Source organism: Drosophila simulans, chromosome X (genome assembly GCF_016746395.2).
Source record: "Drosophila simulans strain w501 chromosome X, Prin_Dsim_3.1, whole genome shotgun sequence".
Classification (NCBI taxonomy): Eukaryota; Metazoa; Arthropoda; class Insecta; order Diptera; family Drosophilidae; genus Drosophila; species Drosophila simulans.
This window is the reverse complement of record NC_052525.2, coordinates 5,401,082-5,427,427: the sequence shown is the minus strand read 5'-3', so window position 1 is coordinate 5,427,427 and position 26,346 is coordinate 5,401,082. Positions and strand designations below refer to the sequence as shown.

The window sequence follows — 26,346 nt, the reverse complement described above, 5'->3', positions numbered from 1 at the left end:
GACTATAATGTATAACTATCCATATGCTTGAATGCACGATACAAGAAGCACATATGATTATAATGTTCGATTATGGGGATTGCCCGAATCATCGGTAGTTATCCATCCAAATATTTAATAAATTGTACTCGTACGTTAACCAAAAGTTGGACAGAAATCAAGATGAATTTTAATTGGTGGGAAAAAACAGGGCTATATTCACCAGTTTTAAAAAGTTGAAATATTTATTACTTAATGTACATTTAATCCTGGTTAAAATCCGTAAAAGAGCATCTGCAGGACTTCTGGTTGCAGCCCGCAGGATATCATTACTGCACGCTGAAGATTCTCTGCAGTATGAAACCAGAAGTACCCCAAAAACTCCATCATTTCCTATAGCAATTCGCAGTGGGTGATGAGCAATGGCCGACTGATTTTCCCATTTTTGGTCCCATGAGCTTCCATGGCCTCGATGACCTTGTCGCCGCGTATCACCCGACCAAAGCCCACGCGCTGACCCCTGGCCACCGGCAGGGGCTTGAAACTGATGCTAAAGTTGATGGCTCCGCCGGGAAATCCGTGGACACAGTACTCCTTGGCGCAGGACAAGACGCAACCGTAGCGGGCGTGACTCACCACGCGCGTATCGAACTCCATGGGATCACGATAGCTCAAAGAGGATGCTTCGCCCAGGCTGTTTTTGCAGCTGCTGAGGAGATAGCCCTCCACCCACAGACGTGGAAAGATCCGGCGCACGGCGAACTCGTGCGATCTCTGACCCAGGCAAGTGCGGACGAACTGCAGCACCACCAGCGGCGCAGCTTCAGTAAATAGCTGCACAACCACTTGGCCCAACGGCCTGCCGTCCATCAGGCCAAAGTGCAGAACAATCCTGGGCCGGAGCAGTCGAATCAGTTCCAAGTATTCATCGGGCATTTCCAGATCCCAGCCAATGTACTTATTAAATACCTCATTCTCCCCCAGAGCAGACCGGTTGGTCATCACACTGGAACACCTTAAGTTACTCGATTGCGATTGTTCGCTAGTCCGCTTCTCGCCTTCACGCTTCCGCTGGTCGCCTTCACGCTTCCGCTCATGGATCCTCATCAGGCGGAGACCCAGCCAAAGGTTGTGACGCTGAACACGGTCAAGCCTTCGCAGCATTTGTGGCAGAGCCGATTGGGGGACTACGGGTGGACCCTCCGCAAAGTCAATGGTGCCTTTGGTTCGCTTTATCTTTGACAGATTCAGTAGCAGGCGCACATTCGCGTTGGTCCGCTCCAGAAAGATGCGAGCATCCTCGTGCAGAACATCGAATCCGGACTGTGTCTTGACGTTCATCAGAGGCGGTTGTTTGTGCACCAAACTGGTGGCTCGACTGAGGCGCTGTAGGTACAACTTGTTGCGACTCAGCTGTACGCGGCGGTGGTGGCGCTCTGTGAAAGTGGATACTCTGGAAACGGAGGCACCACCGGTGGGAATCAGACTCCGGTCAAACATATTGAACAAATATCGATAGGGCCAAGAAGTTTCCTTATTTGGCTACAAATATCATAAGTGTTGTGAATTGGAATACTGGGAATTTTTATTTGGTTTTTGTCTTAATTGTCCGCCTGCTTGAGTTTTTACTTATGGGAGATCTAGTACTATTCCATTTCATTCTTTTAACAGGGACCGTAGTATTTCGAAAATTCACTCGGTAATCATTAAGTATCCAAAAATAATGTCAATTTTAACAAAAGTTATATATAATAAATACTGGATGAACTTTGCATTGCTTATAATAGAATTAACGTGGAAATACCGTCTACTCTTTGAGAAGTCTATAGAATTTCTTTCGTTCTTAATTTCGGTATGTCATCAAGTTTTGAAATACATTTATACTTTCTGTATAGGTGGTCGACAAGTTAGCATATTGGTGTCTTATATATCTGCCTATTTGGGATGTTTAGGGTAGGGAAAGGGGTGTAAATAAACCTTATTTACGGTCCCTGGTTCTTAGTTTGTTTTTAACTTTTTCAAAGTTCTCTATCATAAACGCACAATAATTGGGTTAGGTAAAAAAAAATCGACTGCTAGGTTGGTAAAATTAATTGTGCCCGTACAGCACCTTTCGTCTAAATCAAATATATAATATTCAAGTTGAGATCGCTTCGAATTTCTGTACTTCGATATTCTATATACATAAAATACTTATTTCTAGTACAACTTTCATTTCCAAAAACTACCTCTCTTTCATTTCCATGAAGCATCCAACTGGCTCGCTCTCTTTCACACCGCCATCGCTATCTCTTTCTAAGTTGTGTGAACGTGGTTTAAACCATTCAATTTCTACATCGAAACACTGATATTTAAAATACATTCTGCTCTAAGAACTACAATAACTTTAATCTAGTTCTGTTTCATTAAATATCCTTGGTGAGCAAAGGGCCATGAAATGGATTCCGATTGGCCTTGGCCGCCAGATTGAATTGCAGCTTTTGTTGGGAAAGATCTTAAGCCTATAAATAAATGGTTGGCTAACTGATCACTTGTCGATATACTTATTGTTTCCATTTTGAACACATTTGAATTTGGTTTGAGAAAATCGCAGGTGCGTCAGTTAGAGTTTCATCTTTTTTAGACGCAATCCAACCTGGCAGCACGTGCTCGGACCCTTTGCTACCAACCCCTGCTTTTTGTTCTGGCTAAAATTGTTTTTATCATTGGATGTTTTTCTGCTTAGACGGACTCTAATCGAATTGGCTGGCATTGAACGTGGCAATGTGGCTTAAGTAATATCCTAAACGCTTTTAACTCCTCTACTTGTTGTTGTTCTCCTGCATCAGATCCTCGAGAGCTCCGTTGAGCCGTCCTTTGCTGAGTGCCTCCACCAGCATATGAAGCCTCTCCTCCCGCTCCGAGTGCCTCCTTTCCAAAAGCGATACCTTGAAATAGTATTTAAGTCCAAGAAATTAGTAACGAAACCACATATGTAAATTTATTTCACATTGAACAAGGAAACCTCCACTTGACTTGTTCTGTATATTCTTGAAGTTGCAATAGATCTTGATTGTTTCAGGGAGTTTTACAATGCTTCTGTACCTTGGCTTTCAGGGCATAGTAGTCCACGGGCACCTTGCGCCGCTTCTGGGTGGTCAGTGCCTCCTCCCGCTCGTTGAGGCGCTGCTGCAGGATTCGCACGGTCTCGTTGCAGGAGGCCAGTTCCCTTTCGTGGGCACTCTGCAGGGTCTTCAGCTGAAAGCCGGAATTAATTGTTAAACATTAGTTGGGATTTTCTCAAGTGCGATGTGATCACTTACATCCTGCAGCCGCTTGTCATGAAGAGTTTTATAGTCGGCCTCCAGCAGGCGGTACTTGTTTTGGGCCTCCTTCAGAGCCTGACTTTCGGTGGCCGCCGGAATGTGGTCACCGTGGTGATGGTGATCGTAGCCACTGGAGCGCCTCTGCAGGGATCCGCCGCTGGCCTGGGATCTCAGATCCAGTTTGCTGCCTGCGAATGTCAGAAGCACAATATGGCAATAAATATAATAAATCTAATATAACCAATACGCATAATCCAATTATGTAAGCTGCTAAAACGGCGGGGTTCATTGAGCTTCGTGTGGCCAAATTTTTATACAAAATTTTCACAAAAAGCTTATTGCATAATCCGACAGTTATGAAGAGCGATTTACATTTTTTACACGCGCGTACGAAATTAAAACACTCGCTGATGATGCTATTTATACGGTTACCGTCGTCCGCTTTTGGCATTTACAATTATTAACAAAACAAATTTGACGGAGCGACGGCTCATTAATTAGCCACAAAAAAACCGCACAGCACATCGCATCAAAACACACACGCACACAACAACGAGACAATAAAAAATACAAAATAATCACAAACGCAGAAAAATAAGTAATAAAAAACGCTTAGCTTTTGGCCAACGACAGAGGCGGCTAACAAGTCATGGCATTATAAAACGTCCATTTCACCGGGGACGGGAGCGGGGCGAAAGAAAGGGGAGATGGGGCCGCAGAGAAGACCTGATCCAATCCAAGTAGATCCCCAGCAGCGTCCACCGACCCGCCGCCAAAACAAACCCGCGTCTTTGACTTTGACTTTCGCTTTCGAATTTTCTTTTTCGATGGCGCAGCCACACCGCAATAGCAATAGCAACAAGAAATTTAAATCCGAATCGACAAAAGGTAAATAAACAAGCGTCAGGCCGCACAGGTGACATAACCAAGTGCCCGAGATGGGGTCTCCCACTCCGCCCTCCACTCCGTGTATCCACATGTATCTCTCCAACTTCGACTCTGTGGATTCAGTTTCGTTTGGGCCGTTTGTTTTAACCCTAGCACAACAGCACTTTTTGGTAAAGAAAAAAATAATATATTACAAAGCAAACGAATATTTCAAATATAGTTTCAACGAAACGATTGTTTCAAATGAAATTATAATAAATGATTTTCAATACTAGCATCCAAATAATTTACAGAGCTCTTCTTCGAGAGCCTACATTTAACCCACGATTATCAGAGGGTTAAGGCGTCTTGGCCTGGCTGAAACGTGTTTGTCTTGGCCATTGGCCGATGGCCGCTTAGCCGCTTAGTTGCGCTGCAATTGCCGTTTGAAACGAGTGCAAAAAGTGGTCAAAAGGCCGACAGCGTCGACAGCCGTACAATGATTTATTCCAGCAATTTATTTGCCGTCTCTAGAAGCGGAGTGGCGGAGAGGGGTCCCCAGCTTGCGGGCGGGCCGGGGGAGCGGGGTCTGGGAGGAGTGGGCACTAGGCAGTGGGCAGAGGGGCAGAGGGGAGGGGAACTACCAAGTGTACGTGCTGACCGGGCAGAGAAAGTCCATAAATTACCAGCCATCCATCGGCGACCGAGTGACACAAACACAACCGAAATTAGAGAGGGGCTATGGGATGGGTTTTTCGATTTGATTTTGGATTCGAATGGGGATCGAGATGGGGATGTGAACTTCGAGTTTGGAGGGAATCGATGCGATGCGATGCTCACCTGTCTGGCTGCCGGAGCCACTACCCTCCTTGTCCCGCTGCAGCTTCCGTATGGTCTTTTTGCATTCATCCAGCTCCCGCGTTAGACGCTGCATTGCCTTGTTTTTAATGGCCAGATCCACGCGCATACTCCTCACGGAGCTGAGCAACTGTGCCTCCTCCTTGGATCCTCCGCCGCCATGGCTGAGCAGTGAGAGCGTTGAGTCCGACTGCGAGATGGGCAGCTTAGAGGGGCCCGCGGTGACCAGTGGCGAACGCCTTTGACCGCCACTTTGCTTCGAGTTCGGACGCGACGTGTTCGGCGTGGAATTGGCCGTGCTGCTGGTGCTGCTGCTTGCGGACGGGGCATGTGGATGGAGGTGGCCATGCGCGTGGTGGAGGTGCTGCTGCTGGCACACAAGTGCCGGCGAGGGGCAGCCAATGGTATTGGTACTATGATCCCGCGTTCCATTTGCCGCCTGGGTTTGGGTGCCCATTGTGTTCGAGCTAACCGGAGTAGCTCGTCCGTGGTTTACTTCACCGCCGACTGATGCATCATCCTGTTCTAATGGCTCAGTTTGGGTGCAATTGTTGTAGTATCTATCCGCCCTCTTTTGCATGTACCGATCTAAGGTGCGCACCTGAGATTCAATCTGCTCGTTTAGTTTTGTGTTGATCTCCTGAAGGCTGTAGATATATAAAAAAAAACATGATTATTCAATGTTCTTTCGAGCACCTTCTTATCTAGAACCCACCTTAAAACCTGCGTCTCCAGGTCCGCGATGTGCGTTTCATATTTGGCCTGCACCGAGTTGAAGCGCGCCTGAACATTGGCCAGAATCTGTTGCGCCTTGCGATCCTGCTCCTTGGCATCCGATTCGAGCTGGGCGATGCGCTGCTCCAGCAGTTTGCGACTATTCACGTTCTCCTGGTCGTTAAGCGGACACATGCCCGAACTCTTGGACGCCACTAGAGGAGGAAGGGAATAAGAAAATGTTTATAACATAACTTAAGTTTGGTTAGTCTAAGCGCACCTATCAGAGCGGACACGGAGTCCGGATGCTTGCGCATCAGTATCCGCTCCATCTCGCGGCACTGGCGTTGCAGGTCCTGGATGACGCGGCTGTCTTTCTCCTTGCCCTCTCCAGTTCGCCGTCGCTCCTGGTGCGCCTCCTCGAGTTCCTCTCGCAGGGAGCGCTGCATCTGGAGCGCCTCACCACGATCCCTGCGAGCCGCCTGCAATTCCGACCTCAAGACATTGGCGCACTCATTGAGATGCTGCACGTCCAACTTGAGCATCTCGGACTCCTCCTGCAGCCGGCTGTTGTGCTCACGGAGCGCACGTTGCGTCTGCGACAATGAGTCGCTCTGCAGGCGAACGGAGGCCAAACGCTCCTCGGTGTCCTTGAGTCGCTCCTGCAGTTGCTCGATCTCCAGCTTGAGCGCATGCTCCCGCGAAACACTGCAGGCGATCTGCTCGATGGGTGAGGTCAAGGTGCTGACCATGCGCTTGGGTGAGCTGCCCACCGCCTTCTCGCTGTAGCTGGCCATCGGTCGAATGGGCTGACTGGACTCGATGTAAGAACGCCCTTGACTCTTGAACTGACTTCCAGGCGGACTCCTGATCACTTTGCCAGGGTCCTCAGCCTGCGAAAATGTGGGGGCGTCCACCTCCGCCTCGGTGATCTCCTCCATCTGCAAATTATATGTAAACAAAAATGTAGAACATAAATACTGGGGAAAGTAGAAAATATTTCCTCGACATTTTCTGCAGTTTACTCATGCTCCACTTAACTATTATTTAGAAAACCGCTTTAAAAGGCTAAGTTTTTCCTCGCAAATTTTAAGACTCACACCTTACATCTCATTTACGTGAAAGATGAAGAGGTTCGATGAGTCGGGGCCACGGGGACATGTGAAAGTGCAGGGGAGGTGCTCCTGGGGTGTGGCAGCTTAACGGTAATGGGCCACAAAACGAGCCGTGAAGGTGCGCGTTGCGAGAATAACAATAATACTTAATACTTGTCGTCGCTGGGCGGTTTCTTTCGTTGCCTCCATCATCCATCCTCTGAAGAGATGGCGAGCAGAGCAGGCCAGTGGAAGTGTAGAAATACACACCACAATGACAACTTTATGTCCAACTGGACAGTGGATCCAAATGCTCATGACATAAGTCAAATTTACAATCTAAGTTTTACCATTCTTGAGCAAAATATATGTAATTAAGTTATATTTCATGACTGCAAACTTAAATTGAGTTGCAAAAACGAAAGACTTAGGCAACGAACTAGCTATGGGTACGAGTTTTGGCCCACTGTGCGCGGCAGCAACCCTCGTCAAACGCTATCGACTGTCAAGTGGCACCATGGGTCTTATGGGTGCCCGTAAGCGTAAGGAGATAATTGGGATTGTGTGGGCGTGCAGCAGCACCAGCAGCGGCAACAACAACAACAACAACAATGCACTCGACACTCGACAAAAAGCAGCGAAATATCGATGAAGAAAGAAAGTTCGTGGCACCGAACCTCCCACTCCGCCCACCATCGCCCATTGTCCCACTGTGCTCGTCGGCATGTCTGTGTGTGTGCATTGGTTTTGAAGTGGCCTTTTTCGGCATTTAGCCGCCAGCGATTGACTGACATTCGCTGCCCACTCTCGCTTTCATCGACTCCGCCTGGCTGGTACGAGTAGTAGAATATACCTGGAAAGCATCGTACACCTCCAACTCGTTTGCACCATTCACTTCATTCATACTTTTGTGAATTTTATGGAGCTGCCACTTTCCACTTGGAAATCAGCTTGAAATGTGTGAACCTATTTGGTGGGGTACTTGATTTCAATTGGTTCTACTTCGTTAAGAGATCAATGGTTTCTTTAACAATTAAGCCACTTTAATAGTTAAATTTTAAATTTAAGACAACAACTAAATTCGTATTAATTTAATAGGTTTTATTACATGTATAGTATTCAATAGTTATGTTATCCAAATTGCCAATTAACAATAGTTCGTGAAATTCACGCCAAAGCATTAGCGCATCCATTAGATTCATTATCAGTTGGATGCCAAATGGCAAAGCAAATCGAGTGGCGGCACTTGCCAATCGGTCGATGTCGGTCGATTGATCAAGAAACTATAAGTACCTATGTCGGTCTATTAGGACAATTTCACTACTTGACCCAGGCAATGGCGGTGGCGGTGGCGATTGCAATTACTTGAACTCTCGCTCTTCCTCAATTGTCATTTGATAAACTCCACTTATAAAGTGAAAGGAGCGATAGAAACAGCAATGGAACCAAACCGAACCGGCAATTGTTTGCCCGCCAACGAGGTGCGGTTGATTAGAGAGCAGAGCGTGGGTAATACCAATACAAATATATAATATTCGAGTGCAAATAAGAGCCACAAAAGCAACTTATTCAGAAATCATGTCAATGAGCAAATTGGAAACTTTTAAAGCGCGCCAGCACAACACGAAAAATAAATAATGTGATCAGCGTGTGATTTCGTGTGCCAAATCCGAGAAATCCCCGGGTGCGTCCTGCTGCACTCAATCAATGAATATGTTAATATTTATATATATATATATAAATGACAATACGCATTGCAATTAACACACCATTGCCAATTGACATCGATTATCAATTGGGGCTCCCGCTGATTCAGCGATTCAGATCGAGATCGATATGGAAATGGAGCTCGAGAATGATTTGCTGTGCATATAGAAAGTCGATCACTCGATAATTGTGACAGTTGATGGCACTTACGGCGAGCTACATTTAATATTTAATTGGGGGAAAAGTTATTTATGGCATCGGAAGCTCAAGCGCACATAATTGCACAGCGGAAATGTGGAGCATGTTATTTTTATTTGACTTATTTTCACTTTATTCTACTCATTATAACTTCTATCGTTAAATATGTTTTATATATTCATATTCAGGGCTTATTCAGGAGCACTAATTACAGAAATTTTGATAAGCTTGTTGATCCTAACCGCTTTTTGTTAGTTTCTCAATAAATTTGGGCGCATATCGTGCCATTTGATCTGTTATAGCAGTGCATATATTTCGATTATCAATTTCTAGCTATGCTCCGTCCGCATCGATCCCGAAAGAAAGCGAGAGCGGGCGAGCTGTCGGTATGGAAATGTGGGATCGTAGTCGGATTCGAAGATGTTAGAAATGCTGGGCGGGAGATATGGTTATGCCGATGACACTTGCTGGTGGGGATTAACATAAGAGACCGTGGGCCCCGCCGCGGCCTCTCACAAGGAAGAGAGCCACGAGCTTCGGGCACTTGGAAGACATTAACATACATAACAAGTTCCACTCTTTGATGGCCAGTGTAAGCGGACAGCGACGCCGGCAGCGGCAGAGCGACGCCGGCAGCGTGGAGAGAAATATCGAAAATGAAATGGCAATACTTTCCCAGCGTTGGTATAAAAGCGCCACTCCACCAATGGGACATGTCTCATTACGGTTCACAGTCAGATCCCGCTAAGATGTACAACGCGAGATCGCGTGGCAGCGCTGCCAACGAGGGGATTTCCCCCAAAAGAATAGTCACCATCGGCTCTCTGCTCCTAGTCCTTGGTTTTAACCAGGTGGCGTCCATGTCGCTAGATCGCCTGGCTCTCGAGAGAAACGAGCTGCCAGCGGATCAGCAGCAGCCACAACAGCAGGATGTTCTCGTGGACAACATGAAGCTCACCTCCATTCCCTCCGCCGACTCATCGGACATGTATATGCTGGTGCCCGATACGGTGGCCAGTCAACTGGAAGACACCGAGCATGTCAATCGCAACTCCATCGAAGCCGATCCCGAATCGGATCCCTCTGGCTCATCCGCCTCCGACATGCTGATGCTGGAGAGCGATTCCAGCCCGGCTATGCAACTCGTGGAACTGCCCAGCGACATTACGGTAGCCGAGTCCCAGCCAGAAACGGAGCACGACGCGGAGCACGATCAGCAGCAGCCCGAGTCCATCGAGGAACATGTAGTCCTGATGAAACCAGCTAGCCAGGAGGCTCAGTTGGAGCAGACCGTGGACTTGGCCACCGAAGCGGCACCAGTGCCCTTAAACGACGAACTGCCAGAGGAAGAGGAATCTCCTGCTGCCACCGAGAGTGCCGTGGAGGAATTGGAAAAGGAAACCGAAGCGGCCATGGATGATCAAGTGCCCGAGGAATCGGAAACTCAGCCGGAACAGGTGAAACCAGAGGAATACCAGTCAGAATCTGATGGTGAACTGGCGGAGAAGAAGCCAGAGATTGAAGCTCAGCCAGAAGTGGAAGCCCAACCAGAAGCGGAGCCCCAACTAGAAGTGGAGCCACAACCAGAAGTGGAGTCCCAGCCTGAAGTGGAATCCCAGCCAGAAGTAGAAGCCCAACCTGAAGTGGAACCTCAGCCAGAGGTTGAACCTCAGCCAGAAGTGGAAACCCAGCCTGAGGCTGAATCTCAATCAGAACCAGAAACCCAACCAGAAGTGGAAGCCCAGCCTGAAGTGGAAACCCTACCAGAGGCTGAATCCCAGCCAGAAAAGGAACCCGAAGTTGAGGCTGAGAAAATCAGTGATAACGAGGTGGACACCACGGAGGCATCCCTGATGGAAACCCTGGTCGAGGGCATTGAAGATGGTCTAACTGCCGCTACGGACAACCTGGTGCCCGAAGAATTGGCCGAGGCCAGTGATAAACAGGAACCGGAGCTTCAAAGCGAAGATCAGCAGTCCCCTGTCACAGAAGCCATTGAAGAGCAGGCAGTTCCCGAAGCTGAGCAGGAAAAGGAAAAGGAACCCGAGCAGCTAACCTTGGCCGATGAAACCGAACAGGATATTGCCCAGCCTTCAAATGAAGAGCCAGTCGCGATTGCCCCAGAACAACATATTGAAGCGGAAATCGCTCCAGCTGAAATTCCAGAGGAAGGCAAGCCTGAGGAGCAAGTCCAAATGGAGGAGGAGGCTAAGCCAGTGGAAGAATCTATGCCCGAGGAGGAAATCAAGACCCAGGAAGAGTCAAAGCCAGAGGAGGAGGTCCAGAATTATGCTGAGACTCAACCAGCTGTCCCCGAGGTGAAACCAGAGGAATCTCCTGCTGATATCCCTGCCGAGATTCCTGCCGAGATTCCTGCTGAGGTTCCTGCCGAAGTTCCTGCCGAGATCCCTGCCGAGATTCCTGCTGAAATCCCTGCCGAGATCCCAGCCGAGATCCCTGCTGAAAGCCCTGCTGAGATCCCCGCTGAAATCCCAGCTGATGTTCCAGTTCAAGTTGTAGATGAAGCTCCAGCGGAAACCCCAGTTGAAACCCCAGCAGAAGTTCCTGCTGAAGTCCCAGCTAAAGTCCAAGATGAAATCCAATCCGACTCGACCCAAGCCGAGCCCCAAGTAGAGAAGGAAGCCCTGCAGCCGGAGAAGGAAACCAAGCCCCTGGAATCGTCGCTGCTGACCACCATCATTCCCATGGTGATGCCCCAACCCCAGGTGCCATCGCAACCCCTTCAGGTCCAGGATAGTGTGCTGAACTACGTCAACGCCTCGTTCATGCAGCAGCAGCCATCGGAAACGGATCTGCCCAAGACGGAGGAGGAGTCACCATTCAATGCCCATCTGCGCCGCTATGATGGCGCCCAAGTGTGGCGCATCGTGGTCCAGACCGACAAGGATAAGCGAATGGCCGACGAACTGCAGTCCAAATATGGTGCGTTTCCCTTCTGATGCTCTAGTACCTTCAATAGCTAATCTTATATTTGCCATATTTTTTTAGATGGCCAACTGTGGAAAGAGGTCAAGCAGGAGGTGGACTATCTGCTGAAGCCACAAGTTTTGGCCGCCGCCGAGCGTCACATTCGCGCCGCTAATCTTTCCCGGATCGTTCTCATCGACAATTTGCAGCGTGTCATTGAAAAGGAGAATCCGCCAGCGGAGAAGATTGCCGAGCTCCAGAACCGCAAGGGTAAGTAGAAATAAAAGCAATCATAGAGTGAATTCAAAATAAGTGCAGAAGAAGACTACGCCTTGATTCACACACCCGCTTTTCATGGAACAAAAGGATATTTCCTTTTTATTATTTTTTTTTTTTTTTGTGTGGAGTAAGAGTTTTTGATTGACAGGCGGTAGGCCGGTGCCACCCCTTTTTTCCAAAGCGAGGTGTCGCCGCAAACGAGCATTTAATGCACTCGGCGAGGGGCGTGTGAAAAGTCATCAAGCGCAAAGTGGCTTTGCCATAGGAACGTGCCACGTGCCACGCTGCCCCAACTCCGATCAGTGAACTGCGAGGGGGGAAAAACGCACCCAGAGAAAAGGGCCAGGTCCTTGCAAGACGCTGTTGTTTAATCGATAGCCGGCGAAACGGGGAACGCCAGACGACGCCAAGACAATGATGTCTCCTTCGAGGGTTCAGGGCCGAGGGTTCTGGGTTCAAGTTGAGGGTCAGAGTGCCAAGTTCCCTTTTGCCGCTTTCAAATGACAGCAAGTTGAATGAACCGAAGGGGTTAATACATCATATTTATCTGCTTTGCATTTTGTGTTGCCCGCAGGACATCGCCTCACCTGGCAGGCCTATCATCGTCTGGAGGACATTCACGGCTTCATTGACTACATGGCCAAAACCTATCCGGATATTTGCTCCACGGAGATCATTGGCTACTCGGTGGAGAAGCGCCCACTGAAGATTCTCAAGTGAGTGTGGTCAAAGAACCTCTAATGCAGCGCAATGTTATATACTCGTATGTTTTCCCTCAGGATTTCCAATGGCAATGCCCGTAATCCTGGCATCTGGATCGATGGTGGCATGCACGCACGCGAATGGATCAGTCCGGCCACGGTCACCTACATTGCCAACCAGCTGGTCGAGGGTTGGGAGGATCTGCCCGAGCACATGCGCAGCATCAACTGGTACATCCATCCGGTGGCCAATCCCGACGGCTACGAGTACTCTCACACAACCGATCGACTCTGGCGCAAGAATATGCGTGCCCATGGTCGCCAGTGCCCCGGTGTGGATCTGAATCGTAACTTTGGCTACAAGTGGGGCGGCAAGGGCACCTCCGCCAGTCCCTGCTCGCAGACATATCGCGGCAGCAAGGCCTTCTCCGAGCCGGAGACCTTCTACATCTCCAAGTTCATAAGCGGCTTCCCGCGCGAGACCTTCCAGGCGTACCTTTCGTTCCACAGCTATGGCCAGTACATCCTGTATCCTTGGGGCTACGACTACCAGCTAACCCAGGACCGCGCCGATCTCGATCGTGTGGCGCGACAGGCCGGAACGGTGAGTTTTCCCTAATCCCTAATTCCCTAATGTTTGTCAATAACCTCCTAATAATACATTTTATGTTCTTGCTCTTCCAGAGCATCACCAAGTCGACGGGCGTGAAGTATACGGTGGGATCCTCCGCCACAACTTTGTACCCCGCCGCCGGCGGCTCCGATGATTGGGCCAAGGGCATTGCGGGCATCAAGTATGCCTACACCATTGAAATGGGCGACACCGGACGGTATGGCTTCGTCCTGCCCGCCCGGTTCATCCAGTACAACGGCAAGGATGGCGTGACCTTCGCCGACACCGTGGCCAGGGCGATTGCCCAGGGACGCGGAAAGTCGGTGGCCAGGAACAGCAGTGGCAGCCGGAGGCGTGGCCACTAGTCCTGACACTTAGCTAAATGCGATTTTTTGTAAATCAGCCTAATGATTTTTTTTTTTGCTATTTATATGAATACTATTTATTTATTTATTTATTCTACTTGTAACTAGACAAATTGAACACACACAAAAGAACACACAAGAAAAACAAAAACAAAAAAGCTCATCTAAATAGACTGAAAAATGTTTATTGAAAATTAAAAAAAATTTAAATTAATTGAGAAAAATTTGTTTTGACTGGGGGCAATAAAATGTTAATATTTTGATTAATAAGCAAACAAAACCCAAAATGTTGAATGCTCAAACGGCTGAGTTATGTTAATAGACTATTTGTCTATGAAGAATCGGTAGCTGCCTTCTTCTAGCCAGTATAACAGTATGACAGTATAATAATCGCTGTGGTCCCACACACACCTCAACCAAAGTAAAAGTCCGAAATGAAAAGCATCAGAATCAGCGGCATTTCGTCAATATGCAAATGCGTTGGCCTTAATTGGGGAATCGGTCGAGTAATAGGGAAATACGACGGGGTCGCGGAAGACGAGAAGAACGCGGCTCGGAGAATGGAGAATTGAGAACGCGAAAAACCGTTAGCCGGAGGCTGCGGCTCACCGCTCGACTTGTGAACGCATTAAATCCGCACCAACTGCCCAATCGATCGCACCACAATATCTGCAAGATCCAGAAACCAAACGATACTATAACAAAATATTCCAATAATATGCACCGCCTCCCCTGGAAGTGGGCGTGGCTGCCGCTGCTGCTACTAATTACTGCGAAATTGGAGCAAGTGGGCGGCAAAACATATCTGGATTGGGCGCGCACCGATACTCAGCTAACGAGGCTACCATTCTTTGGCGGCGGTGTGGGTCACCTGCTGCGATATCTGCACCCATTGTCGATGAGTCCCCCATCCGAACGCGGCAAAATCTCGGAGCTCCGCAGCGAATTGGATGCCAACTATGTGAGCTACCGAGGTGCGCAGCTCTGGAAGCTGAACTTCAACGCCACCCGGGGCTCGTCCATGGAGGAGCGGGAGGAGGACGACGAGGCGGCTGAGGAGCGACAGGTGCTGGCTTCGCCGGATGCCCAATTCAACGAGGTGGTCGCTTTATTCGGTGAGTCAAAACACATACCCCGGAGGGTCCATCAAGAAGTCTGCCGTGCCACACAAAAGAAGAGAAATTGTCAAGCCTAGTCGCACACTCGCGGCTAAGAAACTAGCACTTACACTTCCGTATGCAGTGTTTTGGCCATAGCAATGGGAAAAATGGTCGAAAAAGGTATTGCCATACCTCTTTGAACTCGTAATTAAAGCTCCAATCGACTGGCATTTAAATTTAGAAAATTTATTTTTTTTAATTTTTTTGCAAATTTTTGTGATGTTACCCCTTACCGAAAATGCGAAAATTTGCACAAAAATTAATTTTCCCAAATCCTTCAAAAAGTAATAGGGATGGTTAGCCCTTGTAATTAGCTGCTCAAAACAGTTATTCTTTCCATTTTATGATCAGTTTTAGTCAAGTTATGATTAAAATGGTCATCTAAAGTTGTTAAATTTTTGCCAAAATAATTGTTTTCGATTTTCCGTCATAAAATAATCAGTTTTTTGGACACAACTTTCAAAATAATTGTCAGAATACGGAATGTAATATCTCGTTGAGTTCGTATTTAAATTCCCAACCGAACTGTGGCCACAAATGGGAACTCTATTTTTTGACCATTTTTTGCAAATTTTGATGATGTTACCCCTTACCAAAAATGCGAAAATTTGCACAAAAATTAATTTTCCCAAATCCTTCAAAAAGTAATAATAATGGTTAGCCCTTGTAATTAGCTGCTCAAAACTGTAATTCTTTTATTTTTATGATAATTTTTGGCCTCGTTATGATTAAAATGCTCATCGGAGCACTTGGAGAATATTGACTTTTACAAGTGATGCATGTGCAATGCTAATATCTTGACCGCGTCTGTGACGAAGAGAGGCGCGTTTTGGGAGGGGTCAGGGCAGGTCAGGTCAGGTCAACTCGGTCACCTGAGCACGCATTCGCACGCATAAATTTGTGGTTTTGGCATAAATCAGAGAACCGCTAGCCCAGAACCCAAAGCCGAGAACCCAGATAGGTATTCAGTTCGAAGATGCCGCCACTGGAAGCGCTCACGTTTGTGGCCCTGATCGGATCGCTTCTTGGCCAGAAGCTGCTGCTCTGGCGCAGCGTCTCCGTGCCGGAGATCTCCGGAATCTCCGGTCTGCCCCTCGCCCTGCTGACCCTCAATGGCAGCGAGCTGTACGAGTCCACGCTGGAGGGCCTGCAGTGGCTATCGCCGATGGATCTGCGACGTTTCGACTTCCTTTCGCCGGGCTCCTCGTACCAGATAAACAGGCGCTACCGGAATGGCAGCCAAGTGCAGCGTTACTACGGTTTCCAGTTGTGGAAAGTCCACGAAACGCGGCTGGAACAGCCAGAACTCAGAGCCTTCTGGCGGCACTTTGGTATAAACATATCAAAAGCATTGGTTTTCAAATGAATCTATGAATATATTCTCATAACACACCAGTCTTTAATATGTAAAAATGAATATTCAATCAACCCAATTCCGTTAATCAATCGCTTTCAGAAGGAATTTCGACCTTTCCTAATGTTTTTCAACTTCTTTCAGGCAGCGAGGTGTGGAATATCAACCAGGATGGCATCGACATCCTCATCGAGCAACGCAATGTGGCCGATGCCCGGAAGTTCATGGACAAGGTGGGCTACAGCTACAACATAATGATCGACGACATCGAGTCGGCGATCGACGAGAGCTACGTGGAAGTTCCGGCCGTGGAACATCCATTGGATTCCGTGCGCAACAATTCGCTGCCATGGATGGAAGTGCCGGGATCAACGATGAACTGGCGGCGTTACCACGATCAGGCGGACATCAAGCAGTTCCTGCAGACGCTGCTCGAAACCTACTCGGAAAATGTGGAACTAATCCAGATAGGGGTCACGCGCAACAAGCGACCACTGGAGGTCATCAGGTGAATTAAAGATCAGATCGCTTTAAAAAGTGTAGACGAGTATAACGAGTATATCTTTCTCAGGGTCTCCAATGGGAATCCGGACAACTGGGCGGTGTTCGTGGATGCTGGACTGCAGGCCAGGGATTGGTTGAGTCCTGCCGCCCTCACATACGCCATATCCAAGCTTACCTATCTCTGGGGCAGGCCAAAGGGCAGGGCCAAGGGTGAAGGTCAGAGGCAGAGCAGGGCGGAGAAGGCAATGCGCCGCATCGATTGGTACTTCCTGCCACTGGCAAATCCAGATGGCTACCAGTACTCCCGCCACACGGATCGCCTGTGGACCAAAAACCGTGGCTACGACAGTGTCAGTGGTTGCTATGGCGTCAATTTGGATCGAAACTTCGACTACGGCTGGGACGGCACCGGATCGACGAGCAATCCCTGCAAGAATCTCTATCGCGGAGCCCATAGCTTCTCCGAACCGGAGAGCCGAGCCGTGCGCAGCTTCCTCTCCGGAATGCGCGAGTATCTGGGTGCCTATGTCTCCCTGGGCGGCTATGGACAGACCATCACATATCCCTGGGGCGATGCGGACTACGTGACGGAGAATCAACGGGATCTCAAGCAGACAGCTAGGAGGGCAGTTCTCGCACTGAGGCGACTCAACCAGGCGGAGTACTCGTCGGGCACCAGTTATCGCCAGAAGTTGGCGCGACCGGGCAACTCGGCCGATTGGGTGCAGGATCGCATTGGACCGCAGCTGGTGTTCAATATGTTCCTCAAGGATCAGGGACGCTACGGCTACCTGCTGCCGCCGCACTACATCGTGGAGTCCGGCGAGGAGGTCTTCGAGTTCCTGCGCACCATTGCCCAGCAATTGTAGTAAACGAAAAGATTCTCCACTCAACTATCTAATATAATCTACAAGTTGGTAACGACAACTGAAAACTGGTCTAAAACTCAGGAAACTCTTAAAATATTTCATACATATGTATTTGAAAAACCATTGAATATAAATAGTTCATTCTGTGCGATGTTTTTCTATACCAATTTGAATTTAGTCAATGTAAGTTGCATACTTTCAGGCTGAAATGGTCGAGGAAAGCTCGCGCGTAGAACAGTTTTGAAAGCGGTCTAATAATCGAATTCTCCGGAGAGAGTGAACCTTTCTTTTTGCATTCTCTTTGGGCTCCGTCTGGTGGGGCGGAGAGATGTGGGAATAGAAGGTAGCCAAAGAGAGAGCAGTAAACTTTTGGGCCACGTTTGGGATTCGCTGCCAATTTCGATTATAGATTTCGCAATCGCGCATATCGTAAACGCCATTATCCATTAACGATCTTATGTAAAGTTGGCAAAAAACAAGCGGCGAATTTGGCTAACAAGAATGAAGTGAAGAAAGGAAAAGAAAGCTGGGAGCGAGAGGGGCGGCAATAGAGAGCGAAAGAGAGCGCGAGAGCGTGGCGCCAACTTTCACTTTCAATCGCGTTTCAAAAACCAGTAAGCTCGAACCACAACGCTTACGACGTTTTGTTTTTCAGCTCTGGCCGCCTTATTTATTTATTATTATTTTTTTTTTTTGCTGCTCGCCGCTTCTTGTTGTTGCATATTTGATTGGATTTATTTTGTGCATGCATATAGAAATTAAGCGAAAGGCCCGTGGCCATCGCCGCCCGACGCCAAAGTCAAAGTCAAAGCTTCCAGCTGGCGAAGAAAGTGATTTGAGCGATAAGGAAAATAAACCAAAAAATATTATTATTATTAACACGATATGCATGGAAAGATAAACAAAAGACCCTGGGCCACTGAAACTACGAAGAGAACGGAAAGCGGTTTCCACACATGAAGAATAGGATTTTAGATTGCATCTTATCTTGAGAATATACCAATTTCTTTTCGTGTATCCCAGCATTTACTGTACAATCAACCGACAGCAAACAAGAAAGGTGCCCTGAAAAAAAAAAACGAACCATTGTGGTCGCACTCTCGAAAAAAAGGGTTAAAAGTGAAAATCTGGGCAACACAAAAAGGTGAAATAAAAAAAAGCGAAACACCGGAAAAAAGACAGAAACAAATCAAAAATAAATAATGCCTGGCGGCGAGAAAAAAATCAATTGTGGGCGGCGGGGGGCGGGGCAGGTGATCAAAGGCGAAAGAAAGTAAAACTCGCCAAGTGGGTCAAAATCGCGCCGTCACACAATCACACAATCCATTAAACAAACACACACACACACACGCGCTGATTTTGAGTTAGTGATACAATTGAAAATGCAATTTACAACCGCACTTGTGTTCAAAAATCAGCTGATGTCGAAAGAGATGGAAATATATACAATATATAAAATATATGTTATATCTTGAACTTGCCAGTTTAATATTATATTGTCATTTCCGTTACATGCGATCGATGTTTCATAATGAGCAATCATCATTATTGGTTTTGATGATGATTGAAGATGAGATTGCCTGAAATGTCGGGATTGACAAGTTTGCACCTTCGCTACCTTTTTATGATCGGGGTATTTCCACTGATAGTCATTAGCAGTCAATCAAAAGACACTTGTAAAAATTAATAGCTATATTACAACATTTAAATTTAAAAGGCGACGGAAACGTGTGATCAAGTCAATAAATATGGTACTTAAACTGGTCACTTTTGAATACTTTGTAAACCTTAATACCAGATTGTTTGTGCATTAAATCCGGCTAAAAAACTAAAAAGAACTCAGCAGTAGGAAGTGGGATATTTATCATCTTTGGAAATCCCTGGTAACTGCAAAAAAGAACTTGTGCACCTGTGTTCACCGGTGACTCATAACTAGCAAGTGGTCAGCACCACTTATCAAAAGAGAATATTCTTAAACACCGGAAGTGCCATCGCAGGATTTTCCAGATAAGTGCAACTTGACCATTATTTTCTAGGAAATTCCGGATTCCAATGAATGAATTTTGGTCCCTTTGACATACATATGTATATTAGCAAGTGGACAGTCCCCGGTGCGAAACCGTTAAATGCATTCGAGTGCAACTCAATGTGTGTGACTGAGTCAAAGTGTCAATGTCGTCGCGGGTGGAAGGGAGACAGCTGCTGGCGTGGGCGTGGGCCATGCATTCTCTCTCCCACTCGCGCCCCCTCCCCTCCATCCTTATGGTGGGATGCAGATGCCAAAGAGAGAGATAGTGCGAGTGCGTGGTGCATTGGGGAGCTCCTCTCCCTCTTCCTCTCCCTCTCGCACTCTTCCTCTGCTCTCTCTGCCGCCGCCTCTGCCGCTGCGCTGCCGCCTTGCTGCTGGCGTCGCTGTCGTTTCCATTTCCAATTTCCATTTACGCGACGATCGCTTAAAAGATCGGTCGTCGGTCAGCGCAAACATTTACAACACTCTGGGCTTTGTTGTTGTTGTTTGTAATTCTCGGTTTCGTTTGTTGTGTTTTTTTTTATTTTTTTTAATTTTAAATATTTTTTTTTTTGAATAACGGCTCCCTTGCGCCGACAGAGCGGCAATATAAAATTGAAGCACATACAATCAGCATTTAGTCGAAGTTTGCAGCTTGCCCAGCGACACACTCTCCCACACACGCACACAAACACACACACACATATATATTCGCAAAGTGCACTCTCTTCCGAAGAGCCGGCAACTGGAAGAAGAAGAAGAACAGGCGCAGCCTCGCAATCAACAAAAAACAGTAAGTGGAATAGGCAACAACAAACTCAAAAAAAAGTGAAAAAACGCAGCAAACATACTATAAACTAAACTAATTTGTCAAAAGTGAAAAACATTAGGGTAAGAACGCAGAAGAAAGGGGAGAAGAACTCGAAAGAAAGTGAAGTGCACAGCTTCAGACGAGCAGGGAGTTGAGGTGATTGAAGGAGGACTCCCGAAAAAAAGGGTTAGAGCTTACAAACACCAAAAAGAATTGCAAAACATCGGGGATGGAGATTGTAAAGAAGATACGTAAAAAGACAGCAGAGAAGAAAAGACATGACTGTGTAAAATTAAGGGAGAATTGCACATGAATGAGGGTGAAGATTGTAGAAGAATGCCAGGCGAGATTCAACTATAAAGACTGCAGAATGAGAAATACCCGGTAAATGATTGCGCTGTAAAAGCGGAACACTGTCAAGATTTCAGAAGAATCCAGCAAAATGAATTCCTTCGCAAAGAGTTTAGGTGTTTTTCAGTGAATATATGCCAAATTAAAGGAAAATTAGCATTGCAAGTATTTTGAAGACTTCAGCAATTACTAAAGAAAGGCTTAATTAGCAAAAGAAATTAAGATTATGTAAAAAACAAAAAAGTTGTTACAACGAACGAGGAAGTGCAAAATGCACCGGCTTCACTTTAAAACTGGTTTTGATTATTTGGCCACTTCGCGGAACAAGTTGAAATTTTGACGTGTTTCGCATTCGTCGAAAGTGTTAAAATCTGAGAATTTCACGCGAAATATTCTTTTTTATACGCCCTTTGTTAATGAATTAAGAGGCAATTAGTGACAATCTAATTCATTATTTATAGTTCAGAATTTTCGATCAGTGGCGGATATTTTTTGATGTTAGCATGTAGTAAGGGAAGATGTATCTTAAAGTTCAGACTTAACAAGGTTTATATTAACAGAGATACGATCTTAGGAAGGTACGATTTGAGTTCTGAATCTGAAAATGTTTACTTTTCGGAATGAAATGCAGGCAAAGCGGGCACTAGTTAATGGAAGGAGAACGAGGGGCACGAAGGTCGAGGTGAACAGCAGCGAAATGAAACCGAAACAAAGCGAAATCCAATCCGAAACTGTGTTTGTACTCCACATTCGACTCCCGAGATCGGAGATCTGAGATCCGAGATCCGAGAACCAGTTCTCGGGGTTCGGAGACCAAGAGACTCACAGATTCAGAGAAACGGAGACGACCCCCTCCCAACGTACAAGTGCCACTTTCTGCCTGGCAATAAAAAGAAAATAAACACGAAAATACAAATACGCATCCATAAAAACAAACCGAAATGAAAACAAAAACTACAAACGAAACGGGCCAGGGAAATTAGCACAGAAGCGTTAAACACGGAGTTTCGAAATCCGTAAGACGACCAGGAAAAGTTTCTAGGCCCATAATCTAGTTCTTAGGGTCCAGAAACTAAGCAACTTAGCAACTAAGACGCAGTTGTCATATTCCATCTCACCTATCATTGTGCATACAAAACAGAGGGAGCGTACATAAACACGAAACTCGGATTGAGTCAACATGACAATAAACGGGACACGCCCCGGAACTTTTAGAACTCTGGAAATTCACGGATCGAACGAGCCAAACGATCAATCGATCGTTCGATCGATCGATGCCATCAGAATCCGTAAAACAATGCAAGTTGGTTGAGTGATTGAGTGTTGTATACTAAAATAATACACATACACCTACAGCAATACAAATATTTTTGAACACTTATGGGTTGCCTTGATAAGTATCTCGCTGAAATTGCATTTAATTTTACTCAGATACAAGATCCTGAAACACACGTGTGTTTCACTGTAAAAGATTGCAAACCTATTAACTACTATTTTTAATTACTTATTGGCAATGACAAGCACAGACGAAAAAAAACAGGGTTACGAGCTATTCACACATCTAGATAACCCTAACCACTAACAATGAAACGGAAACATTTTTGTATTATTTTTTTGTTTTGTTTTGTGCCAGTAATTAGAGGAACTTTTGCTGTAACAATTATTTTCACCGATACCAGCTGGAGTTTGCACATAGTTTCGTTTTTCATTTAGTTCTCGCTACCTGAACGATTTGGTTGTGCGATTGGTTTCATTTTATTTGAACCATTGCGAAGGTTGAATTGAAATTCTATTTATAATAAATACTTTTTACGACGACGAAAAGTTTGGAATAGCTGAAGCTGAAACTAAGTTAGCACACGGTTTGTTTATTCCCCGACTACAGCACTTTGGTCTTAAATAGCGTGATTTTATTGCAAACCAAACAAGCGTGTACTATTTTAACCTTTAGAGTTGAGCAATCAACTGGCAATGGTCATTACCATTTGTTGGTAGCAACTAGCGGCTTAATAGACGCCATAAATAACAAAATGAAAATCGTGACACTCATTGTTTTCGTATTGAGCCACGTTAGAAGCTATCTAATATTTGGCTAGTTAGGGGGTTTTCCAAGGCCAGTTTTTCCTCTAGCACTGATCGCAAGTTAATTAATGAAGCCGCTTTCGGTTGATAACATCGTGCTGATGGCTTTTCGCTGTTTACTGATAACCGAATCACTTTTCCAGGTCGATCTGCTGATAGCAATAACGCGACGATGACGCAAAAAACCCTGTTGCTGCTCCTTGTGGCAGCCGTAGCAGCCAGCTCGGCCAACCAATTGCCCTCCAATCTCACCCAGCTGGATGCCAACGAGATACCGCAACGGTACGATGAGGCGCAGCTGTGGAGAATCTACAACATCTCGGAGGCGATGCAACAGCGTGTGCCCGTGGGCCAAATGCTGGAGCAGAAGTTCGGCGGCAATATCTGGAAGGAGAACTCCAAGTTCCTGGACATCTCCATTGCCAGGGATCAGCTGAAGGCCGCCCGCAGCTTTCTATCCGCCCATCGCCTGGATCCCCAGATTCTCTCCCACAACATTCAATCCATGATCGACGAGGAGCTTCTCGAAGGCATTCAGTCCAGTTCGTTTGGTCACGGAAGGAGAACGAGTAAGTGGAGACCTACATACACCATAACAATTGGTATTTTAATGGAATCTTTAACCCACAGAGAAGGCCGCCAGGAGCAGCATGCACTGGAAGGACTATCACGATCTGGAGACCATCTATAGCTTTATGCGGGAGATCCGCACCAAATTCCCCAACATCGTGCGACTGTACACCATTGGCCAAACGGCCGAGGGTCGCGATCTGAAAGTGCTCAGGTGGGTTTGATAATTTAGTCATATATTAGGGCTAGATTCCCCAAAGGAAATAATTGCCACAATCTGCCCAAAAGTATGCAATCATTTCATATACTTCATAGCAGTTGCTCAAATATGTGTAGCCTAGTTTTAGGCACTATCTCATTTCCATGTTTTAGCCTAGCCTAATCCACGCATATTCCTGCGTAATTATCTAACGCAAATCTCAATATATCGCCGTAGAATCTCGGAGAATCCCCGCGAGAACAAGAAGGTGTGGATCGACGGCGGCATCCATGCCCGCGAATGGATCAGCCCCGCGACGGTGACCTTCATCCTGTACCAGCTGATGTCCGACTGGGAGAACCAGCCGGCGCACATTCGCGGCCTCACCTGGTACATAATGCCAGTGATGAACCCCGATGGCTACGAATACAGTCGCACAACGAATCGCCTGTGGCGCAAGAATCGCTCTCCGTCGCGTCGCGCCCAGTGCAGCGGTGTGGATCTCAACCGTAACTTCGACATCGGCTGGAATGGCTATGGCTCGTCGACGAATCCGTGCAGTGATACGTACCGCGGATCCGCGCCAGCTTCGGAGCGGGAAACGCGAGCGGTGGCCGAGTTTTTGGCCAAGCGGAAGTACAATCTGGAATCGTATTTGACCTTCCACAGCTACGGACAGATGATTGTTTATCCGTGGGCCTACAAGGCCGTCAAGGTCAAGGATGCCAGTGTCCTGCAGCGAGTGAGCAGTTTGGCCGCGGAGCGAATCCTCCAGAAGACGGGCACTGCGTACAGGGCAGCGGTCACCCATGAAGTTTTGGGAATCGCAGGCGGTGGCTCCGATGACTGGAGCCGCGCCGCGCTTGGCGTCAAATATGTGTACACCATCGAGCTGAGGGATCGTGGAGCCTACGGATTTGTCCTGCCGCCGCGTTTCATCAAGGACACAGCTCTCGAGGGCTGGACAGTGGTGGAGACGGTGGCGCAGGCTATTGGCCCCAGCTCGTCCGGTTGAATGGCGCCCCATCTTCGCCGCCGAATCTCGGTGTAATTTTATAAACTCTGTCGCTTTTTTTTACACCCCCCACCTTTTATAATGTATAATCTCTGTGTGTGCGTGAAGGATTATTTATGTTGGTTTGAATGCCTGATTTGGTGACTGAGAGTGAGTGTGTGTTTTGGGTGGGCTGCTGTATCCTTTAAATCCTGTACGGCGAGCAATAAATGAATCTACGCTATTTATTACTACACATCGATTGAAGAATTTATTTGAGCGGAATATCAGCTTATTTTGACTAATAGCACTGCAATTCCCTGAGATTGTCCCAGAAATAAACAAAACATAACGTGATTTAACCATAAATTGGGGAAATATTTCGAAAAAAAAGTATATATTTGATGGGAAACCAACTCGAAATTCATTTAAGCAGTCAGAAGCACTTGACCAAATACAAGCCAATAAGAATAAGTGGAACATAAACCTGCAAGGCTAATTTTGCAACTCACCGTATCCTCGTCGTCATCGGTATTATCCTGGAGTTGCTGAAGTTGCAGCTTCGCCATGGCCGCCGTACGGTTCTCTGTGTCCATGTCCTTGGGCGTGGACTCCTCGGAGATGACCGACTCCGATGGTAGGTTATCCACGAAGGCGGCAAAGCCGCATCCATTGCTGCTCTCTAGCGGCGTCTGCACCGATGTTGGCGAGGCCGACGATTTGGAACCGGATCTGGGCCGGACTCTGCCATTGACTGCGACGGTTTTTGGCGCCAAGGGAACGGGCAAATGCTCGATGCGATGGGTATAGCGTGTATTCAGACGTATGCTGCTGTGCGGCGAGGATTGCGGGGATGAGGAAGAGCCATCACCACCGGTGGCAGCTTCTTCTCCGAGGCTTTTGGGCGGAGCAAGAGGCCCTGAAGCGTCCAGTTTCGGAACAATACCGCCGAGACGCAACTGCTGTTGGATCAGGCGCTCCGCTTCCTGCAGCAATTCATCCACGGATCGCATGTCTGTGCTGTCGGACAGGCGACTCACCTCCTGGAATATGGACTCCGGGTCCGGATCGTTCAGTATTCCGCCGCAGTCCTGCTCTTTGGCCAGGAACTCGATGATCGAGCTGCTGTTCGTGTAGTCCAACGCATCCGCCTCCGCCACGCCCTGTTTGTGGGGGCTAAGCACCTGCGACATGGCGCGCTGATCTGATCCGCAATCGAATGGGGCCAGAGAGGATGTATATCTTCTTTTCTGTTTCTATTCTATTTATGTATATAGAATCCCGATGCTTCAGTGTGTTTGTTTGTTTGTTTGTTTGCTGGTCTGTCAATGCAAGCCAATTGCAAACGAACAGAAAACAGTCGGACTATGTGCTCGTTGGGGAATTTCCGGACGCCCAGAGCACGGACCTGGGGATCACGGATCTCACGGCTGCGGACACGAGGCTCAGCGGACGCGGCGCATCGTCAGTTTGGCCGTGGCAACAACATTTAAACCACTTTTTGCAGTACCCACACCCCACTCCACTTTGTAGACAGTGGGTAGTAGAGATGGGCGAACGCCAATAGGCAGTTCGCTCGATAGATCGACAGAATACTCGATAGTCACACAATTTTATTTTATGTTTTGTTTATGTTACCTTATGATACGTCTCGCAGTGGCAATTGTAACGTAAGCATTTCAGACATAACTGTTCCACAAATAACACTTTATTTCTTAACACGAATCGATTAATGCGAAATCTTATTGGAAAACGCAATTTCAGTTAGATCGAATACAAAAACATACCGTTATCCTGTATTCGATCAATCCAATCGATGTTTAGCTATCGTACAAG

General features: G+C 47.1%; 5 protein-coding genes across 5 annotated transcripts; 3 read left to right on the top strand and 2 right to left on the bottom strand.

Moving 5' to 3' along the window:
- Window positions 1-201: 201 nt before the first annotated feature.
- On the bottom strand, window positions 202-1,505 carry LOC27206385. The gene has a single exon (XM_016173485.3). The coding sequence runs from the start codon at window positions 1,477-1,479 to the stop codon at window positions 373-375; it is 1,107 nt and encodes a 368-aa protein (XP_016038233.1). The 5' UTR covers window positions 1,480-1,505; the 3' UTR covers window positions 202-372.
- A 41-nt stretch (window positions 1,506-1,546) lies between these two features.
- LOC6725209 (centrosomal protein of 162 kDa) lies at window positions 1,547-26,084 on the bottom strand. Its single transcript, XM_039297541.2, has 7 exons — window positions 25,023-26,084; window positions 6,004-6,664; window positions 5,725-5,938; window positions 4,992-5,656; window positions 3,282-3,472; window positions 3,064-3,216; window positions 1,547-2,906 (listed from the first exon to the last, which is right to left on the bottom strand). The coding sequence occupies exons 1-7, from the start codon at window positions 25,701-25,703 to the stop codon at window positions 2,781-2,783; spliced, it is 2,691 nt and encodes an 896-aa protein (XP_039153475.1). The 5' UTR covers window positions 25,704-26,084; the 3' UTR covers window positions 1,547-2,780.
- Window positions 9,403-13,737, top strand: LOC6725208 (fibrous sheath CABYR-binding protein). Its single transcript, XM_002106195.4, has 5 exons — window positions 9,403-11,665; window positions 11,732-11,920; window positions 12,504-12,645; window positions 12,709-13,234; window positions 13,315-13,737. The coding sequence occupies exons 1-5, from the start codon at window positions 9,436-9,438 to the stop codon at window positions 13,606-13,608; spliced, it is 3,381 nt and encodes a 1,126-aa protein (XP_002106231.3). The 5' UTR covers window positions 9,403-9,435; the 3' UTR covers window positions 13,609-13,737.
- LOC6725206 (carboxypeptidase A1) lies at window positions 14,254-17,614 on the top strand. The gene is made up of 4 exons (XM_016172934.3): window positions 14,254-14,723; window positions 15,761-16,099; window positions 16,267-16,630; window positions 16,694-17,614. Exons 1-4 carry the CDS (start codon window positions 14,327-14,329, stop codon window positions 17,493-17,495), a joined length of 1,902 nt encoding a protein of 633 aa, XP_016038232.1. The 5' UTR covers window positions 14,254-14,326; the 3' UTR covers window positions 17,496-17,614.
- On the top strand, window positions 19,903-24,766 carry LOC6725205 (carboxypeptidase B). Its single transcript, XM_016172935.3, has 4 exons — window positions 19,903-20,296; window positions 22,891-23,316; window positions 23,378-23,531; window positions 23,754-24,766. The coding sequence occupies exons 2-4, from the start codon at window positions 22,920-22,922 to the stop codon at window positions 24,529-24,531; spliced, it is 1,329 nt and encodes a 442-aa protein (XP_016038231.1). The 5' UTR covers window positions 19,903-20,296; window positions 22,891-22,919; the 3' UTR covers window positions 24,532-24,766.
- Window positions 26,085-26,346: the final 262 nt, after the last annotated feature.

What these genes read in the sequence shown, in the direction of transcription:
- LOC27206385 (XM_016173485.3), bottom strand. Translation starts at nt 1,479, where the DNA reads ATGTTTGACCGGAGTCTGATTCCCACCGGTGGTGCCTCCGTTTCCAGA.
- LOC6725205 (XM_016172935.3), top strand. Translation starts at nt 22,920, where the DNA reads ATGACGCAAAAAACCCTGTTGCTGCTCCTTGTGGCAGCCGTAGCAGCC. An exon ending in TGGTCACGGAAGGAGAACGA is followed by an intron (nt 23,317 to 23,377) that starts GTAAGTGGAGAC and finishes TTTAACCCACAG; the next exon opens with AGAAGGCCGCCAGGAGCAGC. An exon ending in CGCGATCTGAAAGTGCTCAG is followed by an intron (nt 23,532 to 23,753) that starts GTGGGTTTGATA and finishes ATATCGCCGTAG; the next exon opens with AATCTCGGAGAATCCCCGCG.
- LOC6725206 (XM_016172934.3), top strand. Translation starts at nt 14,327, where the DNA reads ATGCACCGCCTCCCCTGGAAGTGGGCGTGGCTGCCGCTGCTGCTACTA. An exon ending in CGAGGTGGTCGCTTTATTCG is followed by an intron (nt 14,724 to 15,760) that starts GTGAGTCAAAAC and finishes CGCCACTGGAAG; the next exon opens with CGCTCACGTTTGTGGCCCTG. An exon ending in CGACCACTGGAGGTCATCAG is followed by an intron (nt 16,631 to 16,693) that starts GTGAATTAAAGA and finishes TATCTTTCTCAG; the next exon opens with GGTCTCCAATGGGAATCCGG.
- LOC6725208 (XM_002106195.4), top strand. Translation starts at nt 9,436, where the DNA reads ATGTCTCATTACGGTTCACAGTCAGATCCCGCTAAGATGTACAACGCG. An exon ending in CGAACTGCAGTCCAAATATG is followed by an intron (nt 11,666 to 11,731) that starts GTGCGTTTCCCT and finishes ATATTTTTTTAG; the next exon opens with ATGGCCAACTGTGGAAAGAG. An exon ending in CGCCCACTGAAGATTCTCAA is followed by an intron (nt 12,646 to 12,708) that starts GTGAGTGTGGTC and finishes GTTTTCCCTCAG; the next exon opens with GATTTCCAATGGCAATGCCC.
- LOC6725209 (XM_039297541.2), bottom strand. Translation starts at nt 25,703, where the DNA reads ATGTCGCAGGTGCTTAGCCCCCACAAACAGGGCGTGGCGGAGGCGGAT. An exon ending in CCGATGACGACGAGGATACG is followed by an intron (nt 6,665 to 25,022) that starts GTGAGTTGCAAA and finishes TATAATTTGCAG; the next exon opens with ATGGAGGAGATCACCGAGGC. An exon ending in CTGGAGACGCAGGTTTTAAG is followed by an intron (nt 5,657 to 5,724) that starts GTGGGTTCTAGA and finishes ATATATCTACAG; the next exon opens with CCTTCAGGAGATCAACACAA.